The 23,730-nt window shown below is 42.7% G+C and overlaps 1 protein-coding gene across 1 annotated transcript in view; it reads right to left on the reverse strand.

The window, feature by feature from the left end:
• ERBB4 (erb-b2 receptor tyrosine kinase 4) overlaps positions 1–23,730 on the reverse strand; it is a 971,560-nt gene that overhangs the window by 255,018 nt on the left and 692,812 nt on the right. The window contains exons 5-6 of the mRNA XM_034786069.1: positions 20,991–21,056; positions 989–1,107 (exon numbers count right to left, since the gene is read on the reverse strand). Of these exons, the coding sequence (XP_034641960.1) occupies positions 989–1,107; positions 20,991–21,056 (185 nt within the window). The remainder of the gene's footprint in view (positions 1–988; positions 1,108–20,990; positions 21,057–23,730) is intronic.

The following is a 23,730-nucleotide window of genomic DNA, read 5'->3' on the forward strand; positions in this document are numbered from 1 at the left end:
ATACTATCTATTGGGCTATAAAATAAAATATACAAGATTAGCACAGCTTATGCCATGCACAATGGTCTTTCCTTATGCCATCTGAGAGAGATTTTCAAAAAGATCTAAGAGTTCGGCTTCCATTTCCTCTGAAAACATCACCTTCTATGCTGGTATATTAGCATAGGTTAGTTCAGAACCTAACCTGAAATTACTAGGGCAAATTTAGGTGTGTACCCAGCTTCCACTGAAGATATTAACAGACTGTGTATCTTTGTGAGGTAGTGTGATGAAGGTACATGAATTTCTTTCCACGGTAATAGGAGTAAAGGCTGCTTTCTGAGTTACACAACTAATTGACTGCATTTGGAAAGAATTTGGCCATATTGAGAATGTCTGTTTGAGAAAATTCAGTTTTAACCCTTTTTCTTTTTGAAAGGATGTAGTGTGCGCAGTTGGATTTTAGTGAATAGGAAACAATTTTTCTTCTCTTTCTTCTAAGACGCACACCGCTGTTGAATTGGTGAATTTGTTTAAATGCAGCCTGGGAAGCATAAAAAAACCCATCTTTAACTAAGAAGCCAAATTGTATTCTCAAACTTCAGACAAAAAATATACAAAGCAAAATACATTATATGTGTGTGTGTGTGTGTGTATATATATAAACCCTTCAGCCCAAAATGTAATGACAAATGCCTATAAAAGTTCCCCACCATCTATAAAAGCTAATTATAGAAAAACGAAAGATAAAAATCACATAGATTAGCATATTAATGGCTCCAAATCTGTATTTGTAAATCTCATAAATCTTTTAATGAGTAATATAAGCTGATAAGTAATGTAAATGTAATAGGAAAAATATGAAATGAGAAAATGTGCAGCTGAAAGCTTGAAACGTGGAGGCAATTCAATGAAAGGTGACCAAAAAATCATGAATTTCATGGATTAAAGCTAAGCACTTGCACTGTGGCCGGTGGGATGAGTGAAATTAGGTAACTCCCAAACATACAAAGCAATCAGTGTCTTTAGGTCCGGAACAGCCTCCAGCGCATTCCCGATGGCAGCAGTCACTGACGTACGGCCCGTAGCAACGTCCATCACATTGCTCTGCGCACACTGTCTTTGTCACTGGAAAGGACAGAGGAATCAGCTGTCAAGAGAGAGCTGTTTAAACTGAACAGGGATATTTAAAAAAAAACAAATCAACAAAGACAATGGAGTATTAAGAAGAGAACATCTGATTCTCTGTAATAACCTCTAGGCCAGGGGTCACTCATGTCCTGTGTAATATCCCATCTACAAAGGAACATGAAAATGCCCAGGTGGTAGGACAGATATGTCTGGATTTATGAGGATTTGTTCTTTTAACCTTGGGAAGGCAGCGCAAATCCTGAATCTCTCATTTTTAGGGAGTTAGCAAAGGTTGATGGGAAAAAGCCTATTGTGATATGAATCACTTTTAATGTATATCAGAAGAATCATAGAATATCAGAGTTGGAAGTGACCTCAGGAGGTCATCTAGTCCAACCCCCTGCTCAAAGCAGGACCAATCCCCACATTTTTTTTTGCATCCCAAATCCCTAAATGCCCCCCTCAAGGATTGAACTCACAGCCCAATGACAGGGGTATGTAACAATATGCAGAAACTCAGAGTTAGTTGAGCAAAATCATAGGGCCACATTTTGTCCTCAACTAGCACCCATGTAGCCAATGCTGCTGAATGGGCCTATCAGAGCAGCATATAGGTCATGTACTGTAACATACCACACTGCAGTTTTCTACATTTTTTTTGAAATGCTACACTCAAGCCTAATTTTCAGACAGAAAGGACTACATTCAGCCCTGTTGTAAGCCTTTAATGGCATTACCCTCATCTATGCCAGGGTTAAATTTGATCTAATGTGTCAGGAACCAACTGAGTATCTTCTGTTTCTCAGTACTTACGTATCACTGTGTTCTTTAAAACATAAGCAATTGTGGCACTTAAAAGCTGCATCAACCAGGGGACATTTTGTTTCCTAACTGACTTCAGTGGCACTAGGATTTAGTGCAAGGTCTTCCACATTACCAAAAAAAAATTAAAATAAAATCCTCTACATTTTATCCCGTTAAGTATCAAGTTGTCTTCTCCTGGTGAAAGAACTATTGGTCCACACTCATAAAACATGCAAGAAGTTGACACTTATCAAAACAGATACAATTTCCTAAATTCCTGATGATTCAAAGTCAGTAAGTCAGCAACCAGACAGTGCTCTTCAGTGTAATAGTTTGATTGAACCTACTGAACTCTGTCTAATTGAAACATGAATCCCTCTTCAATGATTTATTGTATTAAAAGGCTGTAAAAGTTGGTTTTTGGAGTTCTCAGTAAGAAATCGGAAAAGTTCACCGAGGGCTCGGTTTTATTTTTTGTAAGATGAAACATACACGTTGTTTCTCCACAAACTCATAATGATCTTCCCTTTATAGCCCTGCTTCTCATACTGAAGGATCCCAAACAGGGCCGGCTCCAGGGTTTTGGCCACCCCAAGCAGCCCCCCCCCAAAAAAAGCCGCGATCACGATCTGCGGCGGCAATTCAACGGAAGGTCCTTCACTCCGAGCGGGAGTGAGGGACTGTCAGCCGAATTGCCGCCGAATAGCTGGACCTGCCGCCCCTCTCCGGAGTGGCCACCCCAAGCACCTGGGGAGGCGCCTCAGGGCGGGGGTGGGAGAGCTGCTGCAGGGCTCGGGCAGGGGGCGGAGCAGAGGTGAGCTGGGGTGGAGAGCTGCCGCACGGCTCCCTGGGCCAGGGGGAGTGGGGAGCTGCCACGGGGAGGGAGCCTCAGGGCGGAGGGGGGGTGGGGAGCTGCCTCCGAGTGGGGGGACGGGGAGCAGCCGCAGGGCTTGGGGAGGGCGCAAGGTGGAAGTTTCACCTAGGGCGCGAAACATCCTTTCACCGGCCCTTCATGATGGGGCACTGTTTCAGTACTGACCGAGGCAAAAAGTGCTACTTCTTTAATCACCAGCACCACTTCCTGAAACAAACAGGTGTCTTTAGGGATAACAAGAGGCAGTTTAGTAGTAGACAGTGCACTAGATTGGGAGTCAGGAGACCTGGGTTCTAATCCCAGTGCTAACACTCACTTTGGGCAAATCACTTTACCTCTATTTTCCTTCACAACTTTTGGCTACCTTGTCTCTTTATACTGCAAGCTCTCTGGTGCCACAGTCTCTCGTCATATGTTGATACAGTGCAATGGAGCCTCTAAATTGGTTAAAAGCAACAAAAAATACTGAGGCACCTGATGCGTCTGATGAAGTGGGTATTCACCCCCGAAAGCTTATGCTCCAATACATCTGTTAGTCTATAAGGTGCCATAGGACTCTGTGTTGCTTTTTACAGATCCAGACTAACACGGCTACCCCACTGTTACCTTCTAAATTGGTTGAGGCTTCTAAGTGCTAATGTGGTACAAATAAATGCTAATCATACCACATTCACATATGAAGCCAATTAAATCTCATTGGCTTGTGAACTATGACAGGATCACAGCACACCACAGTCTGGCTGTAGGCCATAGTGCAAGGGGACTTTGTTTAATGGGAAAAAATGGGAGAAGTCAACAGTTTACAGGGAACCCTACAGACCATTGGATGTGGAACTTCAGCAAGTTATGCTTCAAGCTGTCTTTGGCAGAGGAGTAATGATGCTACAATACTATAATTAACCTTAATTGACCACTTTGTTCAAAAGCAGATCAGTGCTTGTGTATGGAAATTATTTTTCAAGTGTTCAAAAAAAACAAAAAAACAAACAACAACCCAAAACCCCCTACCAACTTTCTCCTCTACACGTATTTTAATAAATTGATGATTTCTCATACGTAAAAACTATATTTAAGAAAATACAGGATTTTTATAGTGTAAATGAACCTATTTTTCAAGGTGAAGTCCCCTCGCTCTCTATTAGAACTTTAGATAATGCAAAAAACTATTTAAAAACATAACATTTATGTATGGAATAAAGATGTAAATAAGCAAAGAGAAGGTAAGAAGCAATCATCATTTAAGATCTAAAGGAGAAAAGTGATGCACTCAGAATAATTTTATCCATCTTGATAACTAAAACAAGCTCATGGATAGAAAATATTTTCTTTGTGACTTATGCAAACTGAATTGCAGCACAAATGGAAGATTTCTGTAAAGCAAACCCACTTACTGCCAACTTACTAGTAGGAAGAACAGACAGAGCTTATTTAAATTACTTTAAATAAACATATATCAATGCAACCCCAAAACAGATATGCAAATCAATAAATATATCTAAGCACAACTGGTGATCTGCAGTACATAACCACCATAGCAACATTAACTGATAGGGTCTGATCCTCAGCAGGTGTATTTAAGTCAATGGAAGTATGCTGATTTATAACAGCTGAGAATTTCCTCATATTGGACTGTGTCTGTCTTTCAATATCAATTCATTATTCAATATATTTATTAATTGGTATATACAGATAAATAAAGCTCATTAGTGCAAGGAAGTTTCTAATGAAAGCCTATCTATTTTACTATAGTCTGAAAGTTTGGTACAGTGTTAACTCCCATGTGAATATTGGTACCTTCTAACTCATTTTAACAAACATTTCACTACAAATGTGACTCTTAGTGCTCTGTTTAAAGCACATAGCACACATGTGGTTGATGTAAAATAACAAGGAATGACTGTAATAAACAATCCAAGGTGTTATAGGTAGGAATGGGAGGAAGCATCGGGATAAAATAAGAAACGCTGTGTGCTTAACCCTTTCAGATCTCACTAAATCATTTTGTAAGTTCTATAATGAATGATTAATGTTTCCCCCCTCTTCATTTCTTCATGGCTCTCCAGTTTCTAGTTTTAAGCTAGGGCTAGAAGCAGAAATGCCAGAATTTTTCAATGAAAAGCTATTCTCACTAGATATTTGAGCTGGCTTATATAAAGCAGTATCCAAAAACTAGAGAGAAACCACAATTTTAGGAAATTTACAACCTAATTTCTGGATTAAAGACATTTGATTAATTTCAGATTATAGCTTCAGAAAAGTCTCCGAAATTTGTAGATACTTATCTAAATTAAGCTGAATCTTTTGTAGGTTTATCCATCATTGGTCATAAAAAGTGTTACCACTATACTATCAACCCATTTTTTTAAGTGAGAGAGTTAGTACAGGCACAAATTTTGCTATATGATTAGGTTTGGTTCAAATCAATGCCCAGTTTTAAATACATGAAAGTTACTTATCTATAATTGGAGTCCTATGAGATGGCCTTACAATAAAAGCCTCTTCTAGCACTGTAAACTATAGTGCTCCTACGCCCCCCACTCCAACCCCTCCCCTCAGCATCTAGATCTACTGAGGGTGAGGCCAAAAAGGGAGCTGAGTGCTCTCACCACCTCATTTCCTTCCACCACAAAGCCAGAGGCACAGAACAACAAGGACTCTGACAGAGAAAAGAAGGTGGGTGGGAAGGGTGACTATGCAGAGCCATCTTGAAGAACTCCGGTTTCAGGTAAGGGACCTTCATTTCTGCTCTGCATATTCCCACTGATGGGATAGTCTGATAAGCAGTGCTGCAACTAACCTGGAGGTGGAAACAGAGTCCTCGTTGACTAGAGACTGAAGCACCGCCTGGCTGAAACTAGCACCCTCTGGCAGAAAAGCTCTGCCTTCTATGGACTCCAGTATGGCACCTAGAAAAGGGATCTTTTGTGAAGGGCAGAGGATTGACTTTGGGCGGCTGAGAAAGAGCTTGAGGTCTGAAAAGAGATTGGTGGTGAAGACCATATGGTTTAATGGATCCTCACGTAAGGACAACTTTGGTAGCCAGTCATCTAAATAGGGGTAAACAAAAATACACTCATTCCTCAGATAAGCTGCTACCGCAAAGAGACATTTTGTAAAAACTCTGGGTGCCACTGAAAGGCCAAATGGAAGACCCTGAACAGGAAGTGGTGATTGCCCACCACAAATCGAAGGTACTTGCAATGATTTTTCAGAATAGAAATATATCCTTTGCATTGAGAGTTGTGAACCAATCCAGGACCAACAGCAAAGGGATTATGGTGGCCAGAATCCAACATGTGGAATCAAAACTTCCAAATGTATTTATTTAAATCCCTTAAATCCAGTATCAGCCAAAAAACAAAACAAAAAAACAAAAAACAAAAAAACAATCCTTCTTCTGTACCAGGGAATAAAATCCCTGACCCCTCAGGTTCAGGAACCTTTTCAACTGCTACTATCAGAAGTATTTTTTTCACTTCTGTGACAAGCATCATCTCAGGAGAAGAGTCACTGAAGGAGGAAGGTAGGGGAGTTGGGAGGAGGCAAAATTCTTAGTTGTACAGCATAGCCTCTTTCTACAATCCCTAGAACCTATTGCATCACTGTAATTTGCCTCCATTTGTTGATGAAGTGGACTAGCCTGTCTCTAAAGAAAAGGGTACATTGATCTCATCTGACTGGTTCTCAACTCCTGATTGTCCCTTCAAAACTGATGCTTGTTATGCTGTGACAATGACGCTGATGAGGAAGCCGTTTGTTTAGATTCGGATCTTGGCTTCAAAAGTCTTTTCCTATAGTGTCCCTGGGAGGATGCTGGCATTGCTGGGTCACCAAAGGATAAGATTCCTTTAGCAGAAGGAATCAAACCCAGAGAGCGAGCTGTCAATCTTAGGTCCTTCAATTTTCCCAGCAATTCACCCCTCTTCTCAATTAAAAAAACCCCTGCCTTCAAAAGGAAGATCCTCCAGCTTAATTCTAGAGCCCATAGCTAGGAAGGAGAAATGAAGCCACACGTGCCACCTGATAGTCAAAGCAGACTCAAGTGCTCTGGCAGCAGAGTCTGAAGCATGAAACGAGGTGCTGGGTGTATGATTGGCTACATCCTGGCCCTCCATTAAAATGGTTCTCACCACCCTTCTTCTGTTATCAGGCAAGTCCAGTAAAACAATGTCATACTTTCCCAGAGATGTAATTGGTAACAGGCAATGACCGCCTGATAATTAGCCACCCATAGTGAGGGATGATGAAGAGAATATCTTTCTCTCCAACAAATCAATCCGTTCCCCCTCTTTATCAGCTGGGGTGGGACATGATAGACCAGATCTCGCTGTGTTACTGGAAGCAGCTACCGTGGAAACAGGGTGGCTGTGAAAATAGGAAAGCCTCTCAGAGGGCACCCGAGACAGCTTGTTAACTTTCTTAGAAACACGTTGGCAAGACGCAGGCGTAGTTCACATGGATTTAGCCGGCTGTAGCAATCCATCCATAATGGGTACAGATATTGTACTAGTTGAAGTAGCCACGAGACTATCACACACCAGGTGACAAGTCTCTTCTGCAGGCACTGCAGGAAGATTTGAAGTGGACACTATAATATCCACAAAGTTATGGAATTCCATAGTATCCTCGGAAGGAGAGGAGGACGAAGCCACCCCCACGTGTTCATCCAGTGATAAATCAGGCTTATCATAGAATCATAGAATATCAGGGCTGGAAGGCATCTCAGGAGGTCATCTAGTCCAACCGCCTGCTTATAGTCCATTTCCAAATGCTCCTGACTGAAGACAGAAGGTACCTCCTTGTATTCTTCCTCAAACAGTGTTTAAGGCATCACTGTCTGTAAGGTCAACAGATTCAGAGGAGTGGAATTCAAGATTTCTGGACTGCTAAATCCTTAACAGATGAAACATTACCTCTCCATCCACTCGGACAGTAATTAAACTCATGAGGTGGCTTCCAGTAAGGCTATGGGTCCTGGATTGCCAGTCTCCCAAACAATTAGGATTTGAGAAGGAGGAAGAGGACCACAGAGTGGTATAAAGTGACCCACTGGTCTCTGTATTCATCCTCTATCTTCCTCCTGGTAAGGATTCGAGTCTGGATCCAATATGGAATGTAATGGTGATAATAGTGGATCCAAAGGGAAAAATGGAGATCTGGCTCTTTGGGGAGACCCTGCAGAGGTCCAAGGTAAAGGAAGCAAAGGGTAATTCTAGGGAAGGCCAGTGTCTTCTGGCCTCTTCCATTTAACAGCGGATGGGGAAGATGGCTTCAGAATTGGGGAAATACTTCTCCTTTTGGAACCCCCGTGATTTCCCACTCAGAACCGATGAAGCAAACAGAGCCGGCAGGTGAACCTGGGATATCATGGTGACAGAGTTTTCTGGAACTGAGGACATAATCGGAACCAACCAAAGAACTGACAGCGGATCCGAAAACGACATCAGATCCAACATTCCATACCACTCCATTATCCCTGGCTATGAAAGATGGAACGGCTCTCCGCCAGGTAACCATAGCAGTCTTGTCAGCATCTGATGGATCCAACGGTTCTAATGCATGGGAATTGGCACTGCTAACACAGCCCAGCACGGATGTTTTTTGGTCTCCCAGCCTCTTTTTCCACAACAGACAGAACCAGAGGCACCGATGACCCAGTTTCTGACACACTGAACAATTGCATCTTCTTGGATGCGAAAGCGGAAGTCAGAACTAGCCCTGGTCCCGCAGATGCAAGGTTTCCATTGGGGTCGCTTAGTTGGGAAGCACAAGGTATGGCAATGGTGAGGGTGACCGAACTCTCTCAACCTCTCTTACAGAACAGGGGCCGATGGAGCCGACCACATGGCCCTCGGTTCGGGCATCTGTAACCTTAGAGGCTTGACTGAGGGAGCCGCAGGCACCGAGTCGGACCCCACCAGGACTTGAAGACCTCCAGTTGCTTGGAGCTGCTGGTAGCCACAGGAACAGAGACTGCTCTGTTTGACCTAGGATCTGTGTCTTGATCAGGTCCAAAAGATCGAGCCTCAAGGGCTTCCTTTAGGAAAAGGAGTTGCAAGTGAGTCTTCCTATCCTGGCGTGCTCTGGGATTAAAGATTCAGAAAATCCAACACCCAGAAGGCGAGTCTCCTTCTCCCAGGCACTTGAGGCACTGCATGTTCATCGGATGCTGGGCAGACAGCTGGGCAGGAAGCCCGCTTCTTGAATCCTGGCTGTTTCTGTTTCTTCAGTTCCTCAATCACCTGGACTCCATAGAAACCCTAATTCACTAACCAAACAAAAGGAGCTAACACAGACTATTTCTAGCAGTAAGACACTGCGACTCTGAGGAGAGTTCACATCCATCCAGGCTGGCAGGGGAAGTTGGTGGGAAGGAGCACCACCCACTGTATAGTCTTGCTCTGAGTGTGCTGTGATGCTGAGGGGAGGGGCGCGAGGGGTGCGGGAGTGCGCTAACTGACCCTGCCGGAAGATGTTTTTCCTGTGAGACACCACAAGGAGGCGCAGTACCCATAAATGGCAATATGGAGAGCCACTCAGAGAATTGCAAGAATTTAAGGGAGCAATGGGATCTGTATCTAGATCTAGGTTTGAATTTAAAGCTATGGAAGTTCTCCATCAGAATGCGCTGAACAGAACCTGAAATGTGACCAGTGGCAGTCACTGGATGACAAAGTTCAAAATCCTGATCCAAATCTTGTAGCCATCCATAATTATGAGTGATCAATATCTCGTGGGGTTTGTGTTGTCAGTTTTCATCCCCGAAACATGTAGAAAAATTAAAGTGAATGAGGAACAAATCAGCCAGACCAGCAAGGAGAATCGTGTATTCTGTGATATCTACATTCAAAACCAAAGCAAAAGAAAAAAGAAAACTAAAGAAATAGAACTTTAAAACAAGCCTGCACAGCACTGGAGGCTAAGCCAGGAAGTGAGGCTTACAGCAATGTGACTGTACTGCTGCTCCTGCTGCCTCATTGCCTCCCAGGTGGGAAATCTTGCTTCAGAAAGAGGTAGGTGTTTCTACTTATAGGAGCCAGCTGCTGCTTGGCTCCTAAGGAGTTCCCTAGAGAACCCCTTTCCCCACCCCCAGGAAGTGAGATTGTCTGGGCACAGGGAGAGTGTGTTTACAAATTACTGAGGGGGATTTAAAGTTTAAAAAGCACTATAAGGGGCTATAGAGAATAATTGGTTTTAGCTGCTTCTCAATACTTCTCTTAACCCCATTATTGTGCGAGCGTCCAGCTACCACCAAACCACTGGCTTTTTTGTAAAACTGTAAGTACATAACAATTATGCATCTAAATTTTATTTTTCATTATTTTTAAAAATAATCATAATTGTACCCTAGTTTATCCCAGAAAAAGTTTAAATCTTTTTTCCCCATTTCATTTGGGTCAACTTGTTCTTCTCTAAATGTTTTTAACAAAGCCCTGTGGGTAAAATTTTCAAAAGCACCTAATAACTTAGGAGCCTAAAATCCTGTTTTCAAAAGTGAATTAGGGCCAGATTTTTAAAACTATGAGGGCATCTAAAATGCAAATAGGCACCTAGTGGGTATTTCAAAAGTGCCTAGGCACCTACAGTCTATTGATTTCAATATGAGTTAAGCCCCTTTTCAAAATCCCACTCGGTGCCTATCTGCATCTTTAGACACCTAACTATCTTTAAAAATCTGGCCCTTAGACATTTAGGATCTTAAGTCTCATTGAAAGTGATCAAGATTTAGCCTATAAGGACTAGATTTTCCAAGATAGTTAGGCACCTAGTGGAATTTTCAAAAGCACCTAAGCAGGAAAGGTGCCTGAACTGCTTAGGCTCTTTGACAATACCATAAGGTACCTAAATACTTTGGAAAATCTGGCCCTAAGTGCCTAAATCACTTTTGAAAATGAGATGTAGGGTCCTAAGTCACTTTGCATTTTTAAAAATGTTAGCCGTCTTAACACTGTTCATATCCACTTATTCACATGTGCTTGTTCTTGTCAATCCATCATGGTAAACTCTACCCATATCAGCATTGCTAACTCTCATGATGTTACCATCAGTTTTGCAAGATTTGGTGATTATTCTTTTTTAAAGCAAGGCGATTAAAAAAAAAAACACCCTGACATTCTGCTATTAAGTTCAATTCTAGCCCTCAGGGTTGCAGAAAAAAAGCTTGAAAACGTTGACCCCTAGAAGGTCCTCAAACCAGAAGGAAAATAAAAAGAACCTAAAATTTATTATTTAACAAAAAAATCTGTCTCATAATTTTTTGTAGATTGACTTGTGATTTTTAACACGCGGGGTTAGCAATAATGCTACATAAAGTGATTCTGTCTACATGCTCTGAAAATCCCAAGCTGTTATTTTTAAAAGTCACAAGCTATAGAACACAAGGAATTATTAGTGGCGCCAATGAACTAACTCAAGAGAAAGAGAGTGAGAGACAGAGAGAGCAGCAGGAAGCCAGCATTAGGAAATGGTGCCTTAGAAAGTAATGGAAATCAATCTATTACTGTTGGACCATGGGATGGCTCTGCAATTTAGGGCCCATTTTTAATTGGATCTGCATTATGTAAAATTATACTTTAAAAAAAAAATAGCCCAGTTTTGTTGTTGTTGAGACTGGATTGAAAAGCCTTGGAAAGCAGATCTAAGTAGTTCTCAGAAATATTTTTTTTGAAGCTCTAAGGATTTACTGCTATTTTGTATTAAACAAAACAAAAAAAAAGCAAATTGCATTACAGCTGAGAGTTTGGGAGCCAAATTTCAGGCTGATGCAATTTAAAATATTAAAACTGGGAAAAAGAGGAGCATATGATAACACATTATAACCTTTAACTATAGAAATGCTGTTTAAAAAAGTTCCTTGTGCTCTCTCCATAACAATTTAACCTTTTTTTATAAAACTCAAAGATTTGGCTGAAACGAACTGCAGGTAGAAAATTAACATGATTGACATAATCAACTGAATTATACGGTGAAGCAATCTATTTACCGTGGCCTCAGGAAGCTAGGCTAATAATCACGGCATCGTAAAATCAATTGACGTGGGAATTATATCAAAAATCACATTACAAATGACTGGCTGTATTTGTTAACACTACGAAAGTTGACTTTCTCTGAGACGCTCTCACGGAAGTACTGACCCATTTTGATCAATTGGCTGGTCTAGGTGTGATGGAAGGTTCAGCAGGAGATGCGCTGCCTCTGCTCTATTGTCCCCCACCCTTTGCTTACTGCCATGTGGACTCTGCAGTTTGGGAAGGGTCAGTGAAAAAGCTCTACACCACCGCTCAACAGTAAGTACAATTCCTGAGTTAACGGCGAGCCAATCAGCACTAACTCTGGTTTCCTCTCCACACTATGAACCCCATCTCCTCAGTAGAGGGCAAATGTTGATGGGCTTTTATTTTACTTTTACCCTGGTCTTTCATCGGACAGTTGCAAACCCTGGTGCTCCCCAACTAAACTATGGGCAGGAAATTATATGAATGGAAACGCAGAGCTTCCTTATTTGGAAATGGGCCACATAAACCTTCTCCATTATGGCTACGCAGCTAGAGAGGCTGCTGTGGGTACTGCCTCCTACCTAGGGGGGCCTTCCTGACACTCAGCCAAGGAGGAATTTAAAAGGGTCAAGTGGCCTAAAGATAAAGACGTATTTCTGGCAGCTCAACTGCACAGCTTACCAGAAAGAGAGGGGCCAAGAATTCCTCTTCTCCCAAAACAGTGATCAAAGAATGGAGAGAGTGCGCCACTTTGTGGGGGAGGATCCTGACAGGAGCAGAAGGCTAGGAGAGCCCTCTCTGAAAGTACAGATGTCCATCCCCCCCCCCCCCACACACACACACCACTCTCTTTGGGACTGAGGGGAGGTGAAGGAAAGGACACTTCCCCTTTTCCCAACCCACGAGCAGCTAATTTTAGCTGGCCAAGACCTATACTCTGTCCCTCTACGGGTATGTCTACATTTGGAGCTGGAGTGTGATTCCCATCAGAGACCCTAGGCCCACACCCGGGGTGGCGAGACCCTCCCACCATTGGCCCGGCCCCAGCTATACTCTATTTTTAGCATGATACTCAATGCAAGCTAGCGCGAGTATGTCTCGTCGAGCTGAGAATTACATCGCTACTCCAAGTGCAGACATACCCTCCAGCCTATGGCTGTCAGGGGTCCCACGGGGAGCATCATTTGAATAGTGCTGGGGAAAGGCAGGCCCAACAAAAAGAGACCAGCAGCATGAGAGGTGAGAAGAGCACTAACACCTGTTCAGCACTTCCCAATGCTACAGGATAAGTAATTTTTGGAGTGCTATATAGCAAGCAAAAACTTCTCCAGATCAGGGCAACGGAACATGACCCCAGCCTTCTAAGGCGTGTGCTATTTAGGAAGATACAGATATTGCTTTTGTATAAATCCCACAGCTTCTTAAGAGACTGTAGTTCCTCAGCATGTTAACTCATCAAACATACAGTGACCACACACACCGATCTAGAGGATTCTGGCCCCAGTTCAGCAAAGTACATAAGCACACTGACCTCAGAAGGATAACCCAGGTGTTTAAGGCGAGGCATGTGTTGAATCTGTCCTCTGTCATGCTCTTCATGTTGGAAAACATTCTCAGTTCCTGATAACTGACAATTTATACACTGTTTGCAAAACCTGCACTAACCTTGTTTGGTTTGACTTTTTAAATTGTTACTAGACCTGTGCAGAAGATGGAAATTCTGTTTCATGCAGGATTTTGAGATTTCAACATTTGGCTTTGTTCCAAATAGGAATACAGATTATGAAATTCTCAGAGATTTACATTTCCCTCCAAAACTGTTTTGGATTAACCGAAAAGTTCTGACTGACTACTGAGTATGGTTCTAGCAAAGTTTTTCTGAGCAGCTCTGTTACTTTTACCAAGAAAGTCAACATGCCTACATTTCATGCTACACAAAGGTCATGATCTATACTTTTTAATCCTGTGGTATGCACATTACATGTGCATGAGAACTGTTAGAATGTCCAGCTCTAAAGAGGAATTTCCAGATAATTTTAATGGCATCAATTTTGGAAGGGGTCAAGGGGTGAAGGATGCTGCTGCTAAGGGCATATGGGTGGCTGCGTGCAATTTTTCCTTGGGGGAACCTGCTGCAGCTGTGTGGAGTGAGTGAGTGAGAGAGTGTGCGAGAGAGACAGGGCATGTGCCTGTGACCCAGGGACCTCTTGGTGTCAGCTGGCTGAGGGCACAGAGGTACATCAGGGCTACAGGGATCCCATGGGTCTGATATCTACATACTAGTTCACCAAAGAGCATCATGTAAGATCTCTAATGAAAGCCTGTGTCCTACTGGTCCATATAATCATATACATACAGAAAATATGTAAGGAGTCTTGTGTGTGTGTGTCCTCTAGGTTTGTGACATGGGGCTGGTAACCAGAAAAGGCCAGACACAGGTTTCTTTAATGCAGGAGACAGGGCTGGCTTTAGGAAGTGTGGGGTCTGACTTGAATACCCGGCGGCGGTCCGGGTCTTCGGTGGCAGGTCCTTCACTCGCTCCATCTTCCGTGGCACTGAAGGACCCGCTGCCAAAATGCCGCCAAAGACCTGAAGGACCCACCGCCACTGTGTTGCCGAAGACCCAGACCGCCGCCAGGTGAGTAAAAAAATTAAAAACGTGCCTAAGTTAGGCGCTCTTCTTTAGGGCGCGGGGCCCTCTTAGGCGCGGGGCCCGATTCGGGGGAATCGGCCTAAAGCCAGCCCTGCTCACAACCCAAGGTACGTCCCGGAAGCATCACAGAGCCTGGCACCAACATTAGACCACTCTCCTTGTCCTGCTGCTGACTCTCATTCCCCAAGATGCTGCCACCTCAGGCTGCTCCTTGCTGCTGGGCAGCAGTGGGACAGGAGGTGCCTGATGTCACAGGTGCAACCCAAAGGCTGCAACTACGGCTCCCACCAGCAGTTCAGCCACATAGCTGAGACTGAGGATGAACTGCCGGCAGGCACAACCAGGCTCTCAATTGCAGAAGCATCACATGAGCTGCCAGACGCTCGGCCACTCTGCTGAGAATAGGCCCAAATACGCCTCCAAGCTGCACCAGTGAAACTGAAAGGAGAGTCTTGCTAATAATGATCCAGGCCCCAATCCTGTAGTCAGATCCTCTAAGGCAGACTTGTCTATGCTGAGCAAAGGATCCACCCGTATAGAACTAACTGCAAGATCGAGACCCAGTTTGCAAAGTAATAGGGATAACACCAAATGTGTGCCCAACACATGCAAATGGATTAAGATTTGAGCAGGGGGGCTACTTGTCAGTTGCTTTTAGACCACAGCCTAGCATTCTGACCAATAGTGTCTCATTGTTGTCTTATACTACATCGCCTCTGTGCATATTCACGTGTTGTCTCTTGCCTTATACTTGGACTGTAAGCTCTTTGGGGCAGGGACTGTCTCTTTGTTCTCTGTTTGTACAGCACCTAGCACAATGGGGTCCTGGTCCATGACTGACACTTGTAGGCATTATTGTAACACAAATGATAAATAAATGACAATAAAATTGGTTGAGACTCATATTAAGGGGGAAGGCAGGATGTTGCTTTGTTTCACAAATATGTGTAATTAATCAGTCTATCTTAATGTTTCCCTTAATTTTACATTATGTCAGGGAACTGTAAACCTGTGAAGGAGAGAAAATGGGAAGTAACCAAAATCAATAAGAAAGCCTCATGAACATGCAAAGTTATTAGTGAAATACAAGGATTTTAATTAAAGATGCTGGCTCCTAGCAAAAGCGCTATGTTACTCTGATTGATCTAGACTGCTGCTTCAGCTCTTTCCCTCTCTCCCCACCAGCTCCTGCTTGATTTTCGCTGCACTATGTGGCTATTTACTGCATCAGGCACCTTCTTTTTCCAAACCATATTTGTTGCACAAAGACAGTAAATACAATTACGCCTGGGACAAACACCTATTCACACACATCCACACACACCCCTTTACAGGCATGTTTATATTGGGGGTTGATTTAAATCCTATTTGCCTCCTTTGTGTTCTGTAGGTTCAAACTGTATTTAGTTTAAGGTTGTTCTTCTTTAAACTGTATTTAGTTTAAGGTTGTTCCTCTCTCTGGGACAAGGCAGGGCTTCTCCTCAACATGCTAAGGACTCTCTGCCACTCCCACAAACGCTTTTATACAGTTTTATTGTCCAAACTTGAGTCAAATCAACAAAAACACAGTTCCTCAACTCATCCTGGGCTACAGCTTCCACGGGCTTTTCCCCCTAGAGTCCTCAGGTTCCTTTTGTCTTCCCTCCCAGGGAACTCTGGCAGTCCTAGTTTCTCCAGGGCTCCCTATTTCCAGGGAGCAGGCAATCATAGCCCCATGTCCACGCTCTTTCTCCTTTCTGGATGGTCTCTCAGGCTCACCTCAATGGGTCTCTCCCTATTAACTGCAGGTGCCCTCTTTTAAGCTCAGGTGGGATCAGCTGACCTGGCTCTACTCCTTCTTAAAGGGACAGTGTCATCCTGACCCACATAGCTCATAAAAAATGTATTTAGTCTACAGGAGTTTCAATTTCCTTTCATGTGGGAACAATACAACACAGACGTCAAGAATAGATAGGACATTAAAAATAAGGAAAGGCTTTCAAAAGTGAGTAGTGATTTTTGAATGCACAGATTTTGGGGTGTCTCACTATAAAGGGTTTTGGGTTTTTTTAGTTTGACGGGGGCTCAGTGCTTATTGAAAATCAGACTTGCTATGCTACATTGGCTCCCCTGAAACTGAGGCACCCAGAATCCATAGCTACTTTGAAAATGTTTGTTGCTAATATCCACTAATATTTTCAGTGTTAAGAAAATGAATTAATTGCACAATACAGCATTTGGAAATTATCCCTTCTTTACCTATTAATGAAAACAGTTTATCTATAATTGCCTATTAATTGTCCTCTTAAACAGGTAAATGGACATGTTACATTTATATAGATACAGGTGGTGTACCAGAGACTTAAAGATAGAGATATAAACAGCTGGAAGGCAAGACAAGAAATAGACTAGGTGGATGATATTCATGCAAGAACAAAACTATCCTGTTGCTTTTTCCCCTGGTGTAATTTGAAATGAAAGACAAGGATTAAGATCTTTTTGTTTTATCCCTTTTTTGGGAAAATAATCTAAATCTTAACTTGGGAGGAGGGCTCATTAGAGTTTTTGCTTTAGCGACTCAATAAAAAAATGAAATTATTAAAATGCAGATATGCGCTCCTTGAGTTCTGTTTCCAGGAACAAAATATTTAATTTGGAGCTGTTATGCTTTTTGAAGCATCTTCCTGCATATATCTGAAAGATGGCTATTCTCAAATATACTAACTTAGGGTACATAAAATATGTGTGAGACAAACTGGAATGGGATGAGTGGCCTCCAAAAATAACGTCTATCAGACTGAAAATTCAAGTGCTTTTTTAAAGCAGAGATCAAAGTAATAACAGTGTGGTGTTGGTTGTATTCTGGTGTTTAATTTGGGTCCCTACTTGGGTATTTCTATGACTAAGCAAAAGCCAAGCAATAAATGCCCATATTAGTGTAAAATGCATAAAAGGTTTTTGAAAAGTCCCCATTGCCAGTTTAATATGCAACAATATTTCCCTTTGAAAACAAGTGCTTACCAATGATCACATTAGGTCATAGGGGATAGAGAAGTGTGAAAGATAAAACAACTGCAGTCCCCGATAATCAGACACTGCAGGAAGCTATCCTGGTACGTGCTTAATGATAAAAGTCCCTACACTTGCTATTTCAAATTAGATCTTTCTGGAGCCTAGATAACTTTCCCTTTTTCATCGTGTATTATTTTGGTAGCCACTTTTATCCCTTGGCCTGTCCCTAGTGTTCAGATATGTTTGCTTAGTCCTTGTAAAGAGAGAGATGGTTGTCTCTCCAAATAGTAAACCTACTGTATAGCTCTGCTAAGCTTCCAACTTCAGAGCAACATTGCAGATACATTTCTCCCTCCCTGGCATTACTACATTAATCCACCAAATCAATTTACTTATCTCAAAGCAGTTCTGCCTAGTAGTTGAGTTCTACGGCCGTCATCCTGCAACACGAACTTCTGCAGCCACATCAAATCCTATTGAAATTAATAGGACCCCACACTATGCAGAGTTAGCGCATTTGCTTGCAGGGATCAGGACCTAAGGTTGGAGCTACAATGGAATTATAGTAATCTGTTTTGAGGTTAGTGATGGGTGAACAACCAAACATTCAAAGAATAAGTCCCCCCCAAACTGGATTTTTATCCAGGCTATTAGGGTACTAATACATTTGATAGACAAACAGTCCTATGTAGGTTTCAGAGTAGCAGCCGTGTTCGTCTGTATCCGCAAAAAGAACAGGAGTACTTGTGGCACCTTAGAGACTAACTAATTTATTAGAGCATAAGCTTTCGTGGGCTACAGCCCACTTCTTCGGATGCATATAGTCCTATGTAGGATAGAGAAAGAAACTTGCTTGGATGCGTAACAGTGCCTGACTGGCTAAGGTCCACTTTTCCACCAGGTGGTTGAGTGGGAAACTGATTTAAGTTTTTTTCAGCACTAACTTCTTCAGTTGCAATCATAAAGGCTGTCAGAAAATGAAAGAGGAGTTCCAGCATGATCCATGGGGCAGAGCAAAGATGAAGCTCTTTCTAATACCATTGTACCTGGTGCATTATTCAATGATTCCCCTAAACTGGCCTGGCCAAAAACACATTTATTGACATAGGTCAAATTCCATCTGAAGTTGAAGACTTTGCTTGTGCATTTGTGGGAAAGAAGTAAATGTTGGCAGAGTGATTAGAGAGCCTTCACCATTATGAACCATGACAGTGGGGTCAACAACGGCATTTCTTAACCAGAAGCAAGTAACCAGTATGGAGATACCAGCTACTGCATGCATGCCTTGTGTATGTGGCAATGTGAGAGGTGAATCCCTATGGTTGATGGTAGACAATATGATTCTTCTCAATGCAGTGGACACAGACAGACAGAAAAGTCTAGGAACCTGAAGTCAGTGGAGTTAGAAGTCATCTGAGACCCACAAACATCTGGATCCAGATGTTTCTGAGTGACATCAAATCTTGGTGCAGTATTGTGGAGTGCACAGCACACGGGACAGCATTCAACAGTAGTCATTTGGGCTCTTTCTTCATTGTAGACAATGTTAGAATAATCTTGGAACACTAGTTTTGTTTCTCTTGTAAAATTCTCCTGTAAAACAATTTGCATTTTCCAATTTTTTATAACCTCTTGCATGAAGGTAGTCCCAAATGTGTGCAAGTAGTAGTGATATTTCTAATGAATCCAGTTAAGCAGAGGTGGATACTATTGGACTGTTGATGATAGAATCAGGGATCATGTGCATGTGTGTTTTGGTAGGTTATTTTTGCAAGTCCTTTGCTCATATCTAATGCCTTTGGCTCCAGAGAACAAATGGAACCATAGAAGAGAGGCTCACTTGTGGAAATGTATGGAAAAAGTTGACTTCCTAGGAAGAGGGAACCCAATGAGCACACACAATTTTAAATGCAAAGTAAAAATAAATATATAAATAAAACATCTAAGGATTGCTCCACACATCCAAACAAAGATATTCCTTGTGGGGAGTGTAGAAAGAAACAATAGGTTATCATTTTTTGCTAGGTCTTAAGTAGCCACTGCCAGGGGGGGCTACAGGGCCATGACCTTCCCATTTTTGAAAGTCCCACTTTTTGCCACAGACCCGGCCCTCCGGCCCTTCCTTTTCCCCTGAAGCCCCCTCCCCACCCTTCTCTCCCAACCAGGCTGGAAGCTGGAACCTGGCCCAGGTAAGAGTGGCCCGAGGAGCTACGGTTGCCAACCCTCCAGGATTGGTTTGGAGTCTCCCAGAATCGGCATCGAACTCCCGGTGACCATTGAAAGCAATCCAGGAGATTTTAATAGGCTATTTAAAGAAAATTACAGTATGTCATGATGGGGAGTGGGGGAAATATCTCCCAGAATAGCTTCAGTCATAGTTGGAAACCCTACGAGGAGCCCAGGCAGCTGTGGGGCGCTGCGGACCCGGCACCTGCTCGGGGTGGGGGGGACCCCGAAAGCATCCCCGGGCCGTGTCCATGTCCGCCTACCCAGGGCAGGTGGAGGGTCTGTGGCTCCCCACAAGTGCCCACGTGGCTGTTACCCAGTCCCGGCTCTGGTTTCTGGCCTGGCATGAGGGAGGTGCCTGTGGGGCCAAAGAGCCGAAGCTGGGCCATGGTAAGAGCCATGCAGGCATCTGTGCGTAGTAGCGGACCCTCCACCAGCCCTGAGGCCAGGGACATGGGCCGGGGGTTGCTCTCCGGCCCCGCGCCGCAGGCAGGTGGAGGGGCCCGGGCTCCCCAGCCTAGGGGCAGGGGTGGGGTCACAGAGCGGGCAGGGCCTTGTGGCATCCCCAACTATTAGGAAGACTCTGTTGCCCCTGGCCACGGCTTGTGTTCACTCTTAGTTGTTTCTTCTTTTACATTTTGCTGATGTTGGGGCTGCCTGGCTTCTTGGCTATGATATCTGTCTAGTCAGTTTGGAAATACTGTAAGAAAAGACTCTCTGTTCAGATGGTTATTATTTTATATAAACAAATTCACTCATCGCCATTGTCACATTTTCCAGAAACACGATGACAGATAGACATTCTAAACAATCTAGCAGTTAATTGGAAAGAACTTCTTTTAAACAATCTCCATAATTGGCCATCTAAGTAGGACCTACATACAATGGACCACATCCTGAGATCCTTATCAAGAGCATAATCCTGCAAGCGGACAAATATCCTCAAATTCCCATTGAAATTAATAGGATTTTAGAGCCAATTCAGCTTCTTGCAGGACAGGGCCCTCAATAAGGATTTCAGGATCAAGTCCATAGTTTTGGATTCTTGTTATTGTGTTTGCTCCAATGCATTCTGAAGTAGCAGTTAATACTCCCCAGAGCAATGCCCTACGTTGGGACACAAACGGAAAAGAGAAGCAGCCTGTTGGCTTAAGCTTCATTAGAAGCACGGGAAAAAAAAAATTGCTAGATGGGAAAGCACAAAGAGGCTTTTATACAAGTGAAAAAGCTAAAACTATTTTTAGAAGACCATGACAATAGCCCTTTAAAATGGAAACCGTAGAATCCCTTTTACGGTTCTTCCCACGCCTTTCTTTCCCTGTCCTCACATACTTACAGCTCTGGCAGTGGTTTTCTGTGGGTCCCCAACATCGGCCTGTGCAGGACTTGTGGCATCGTCCACCTGCAGGGTGAAAACAAATAGAGATCAGTTAGAAACAGCTTCAATCTTGGGCCTCTATTGATTCCCTCTTCAAGGGAGGCACTACTGTTGTGATATGAGGATTTATATGCCTTACTGGAGTTGGCAAAACAGAGTCAAGTTAAGTAGCCAGCCCTATGTGTGAAACATGGATGAGGCTGAGACACATGACACTGGTGCTTAATTTCCTAACTCTACTACCTCTTCTTAAATATATAAATTGAATTTGTGGATCTTGAGAACAGATGCTGCTGTACAGAGGAGAAAACCAGACTGGGAACATCTAAGTATATTTTCACCGTTAACTATCCCAAGCAGTGAACTTAATGGTCTATGCTGGATCCACCCAACCTCACATTACTGGTGGATGCCACTGCTAGAAATGGTACACAAAAACATCTGAACCCCATAATAGAAAATAAACGTCAATACAAATGAACAAACAAGCAAACTTCTGGGGAAAAAGGAAAGCAACCGAGTGACTAATAAAGAAATGTGGCCAAATCATTGTTAAAAGATATGGACAGTTTTATTAGCTAAATAGGTTGGGCTTTTTTACTCCCCAAAAGCAACCTATCCTCATTTTTGAGGACTCTTTCATTCTTCATAAAATATTGCTCAGAAAATCTATTAAGCAAGCTTCCATTTAGTGCTTGATCCAGAAGCCCATTAAAGTGAATGGGAGCCTTTCCATGAATGTGTTAATAGCACTAACTTGTAATACTCTTCTCTATACACAAACTTTGGGAATGTTGACAGATCAAATATGACCACATCCCTGTGCTAACACTCTGAACCCTGAAGTTCTAGCCCCAAAGAAAAAGTGCTATTTACTTGGCTAACAGAGCTTGGGTGAAGATATGGTATTTTATTCACATAAAGTCAGAAGGTCATAAGGATTATGTTCTTGAAACCCACTTTCACCACTCTGACATGTATACAGTCTTGATGGCACAATTGATTATATTGTACAGTAATTACACTGTGTGTGCCAACTACCTTGTTGAAAGTAACAGTTATTTGCTGGACTGAAGTTCATTTAAAGCAATTATGCCTGGAAAGCATTGTTGCTGACATCAGCAGCATATAATTTCCTGTCAGTTTCTGCCATCTGTTTATTTAGATCACAAACACATTATAACTACCTAATGCAAACTCATTCTGGCTGACAGGATGGGGACTCCATCTGGCATGAATAATGCAACTTTAATCAGTAATAACGATAATTATTAGTAAGAGGCTACTGGAGTCCTGTGCAGAAAGCTAATAAATCTAAATTGATTTATAACACTGGAAATTAGAAAAGAGGCTGAGGCGAACAGCAAACGTGGGAAACTTTTAACAGAAGAGACTCTCAGGCAGGGCTCGATTGTGAATAGGTCCATAGGCCCATCCAACTGAATAAGGAGTATTAAGAACCTGCCTTATGCCCCTAGGATATTGGATCCTGCATATCGAACACAGCGGATATTGTAAACGTACTTATTCTCACTCCCACAGAGCAGGAGGGCTAAGTCTTGATTCCACATACAACATCCACACTTGTTAACCAATGCATCTGAGCCAATGCAGGGAGTGTTGAAATTTGCTGCTGGTACAGGAATGAGGGGGAAGCCAGTGAGGAAAGCCATCTCACAGGAGTATCTCTGTGGCACAGCGCCTCCCAGAGTTACTCCTAAAGCAGTGCAGATTATGCTTAAGGTTGTACCTAATGTCACATTGAGTTTAGAGAAGATGGTTAGGGAGAAAGCTAATGGAAGTCTTGTGACTATAGCTATTGAACTCTTAGAATACATAGTAGATCATTTGTTAATTGTCTATCCCAGAAGCAGAATGAGATCTTAATTCCCCCCCCCTCCTTTTCTGATTTCTATTCCCACCCTATATTTACTGTACCCACTGGATTTTTCATTGCCATAGTGATATCTGTGGTGAGATAACAGTAGCTTCAGGCTTCATGACAGGTGACCCCTAGCCAATGAATCCTCCTACACTTCTGTGCATGCTGGGATCTTTGAAAGCTCCACATATGAATAAAAGTCTTTGCATCTCAAATTCCTTGGCACCAACACGATCCTTGGCATGGAACCAAAAATTCACTCACCCAGCTCCTTCCATGCTGGAAATAAACATGATTCAGCATGTTCAGAAGTCGTTTTTAAAGAACTTTTAACTAGTCTGTCTGCTTCCTATTACATGACTTTGTTTGGCAGTGTCAGACGATAATTTGCATTTAAATAGAGATATATTTAACAGGAGAGCAGGGGAAAGGCTGCCAGCTCTCTTTTCTCTCATTGGGAGCTCAAAGTGTCTGCTTCATTGTTTTCTCTTCTCTCAGTTACACAGGCAAAATGAGAATCTGAGCATGTAGACAGCACATCTTTGAATTAAATTATCACAAGTCCTTTTGAAGGTCAGATATCAAATACACTGGGAATAAAAAAAGTGGCTTGTCCGTTTTGCTCTTTAGTTGTTAGTGTTAAGAACCTTGGTCCTCTCCCAACATGAACAAGTACTGGCCCAAATTCTGCCCTCAGCTATCCTCATGCAGCTACAAAGACTACAGTGGGTTTGTTTGCACAAGTGTAACTCAGGGAAGAATGTTGTCCTCTAAGGATCTGATTTCTGGAACTCTCTCTCACAAGAGTTGTCCCAC

Source organism: Trachemys scripta, chromosome 11, assembly GCF_013100865.1.
Source record: "Trachemys scripta elegans isolate TJP31775 chromosome 11, CAS_Tse_1.0, whole genome shotgun sequence".
Taxonomy (NCBI): domain Eukaryota; kingdom Metazoa; phylum Chordata; order Testudines; family Emydidae; genus Trachemys; species Trachemys scripta.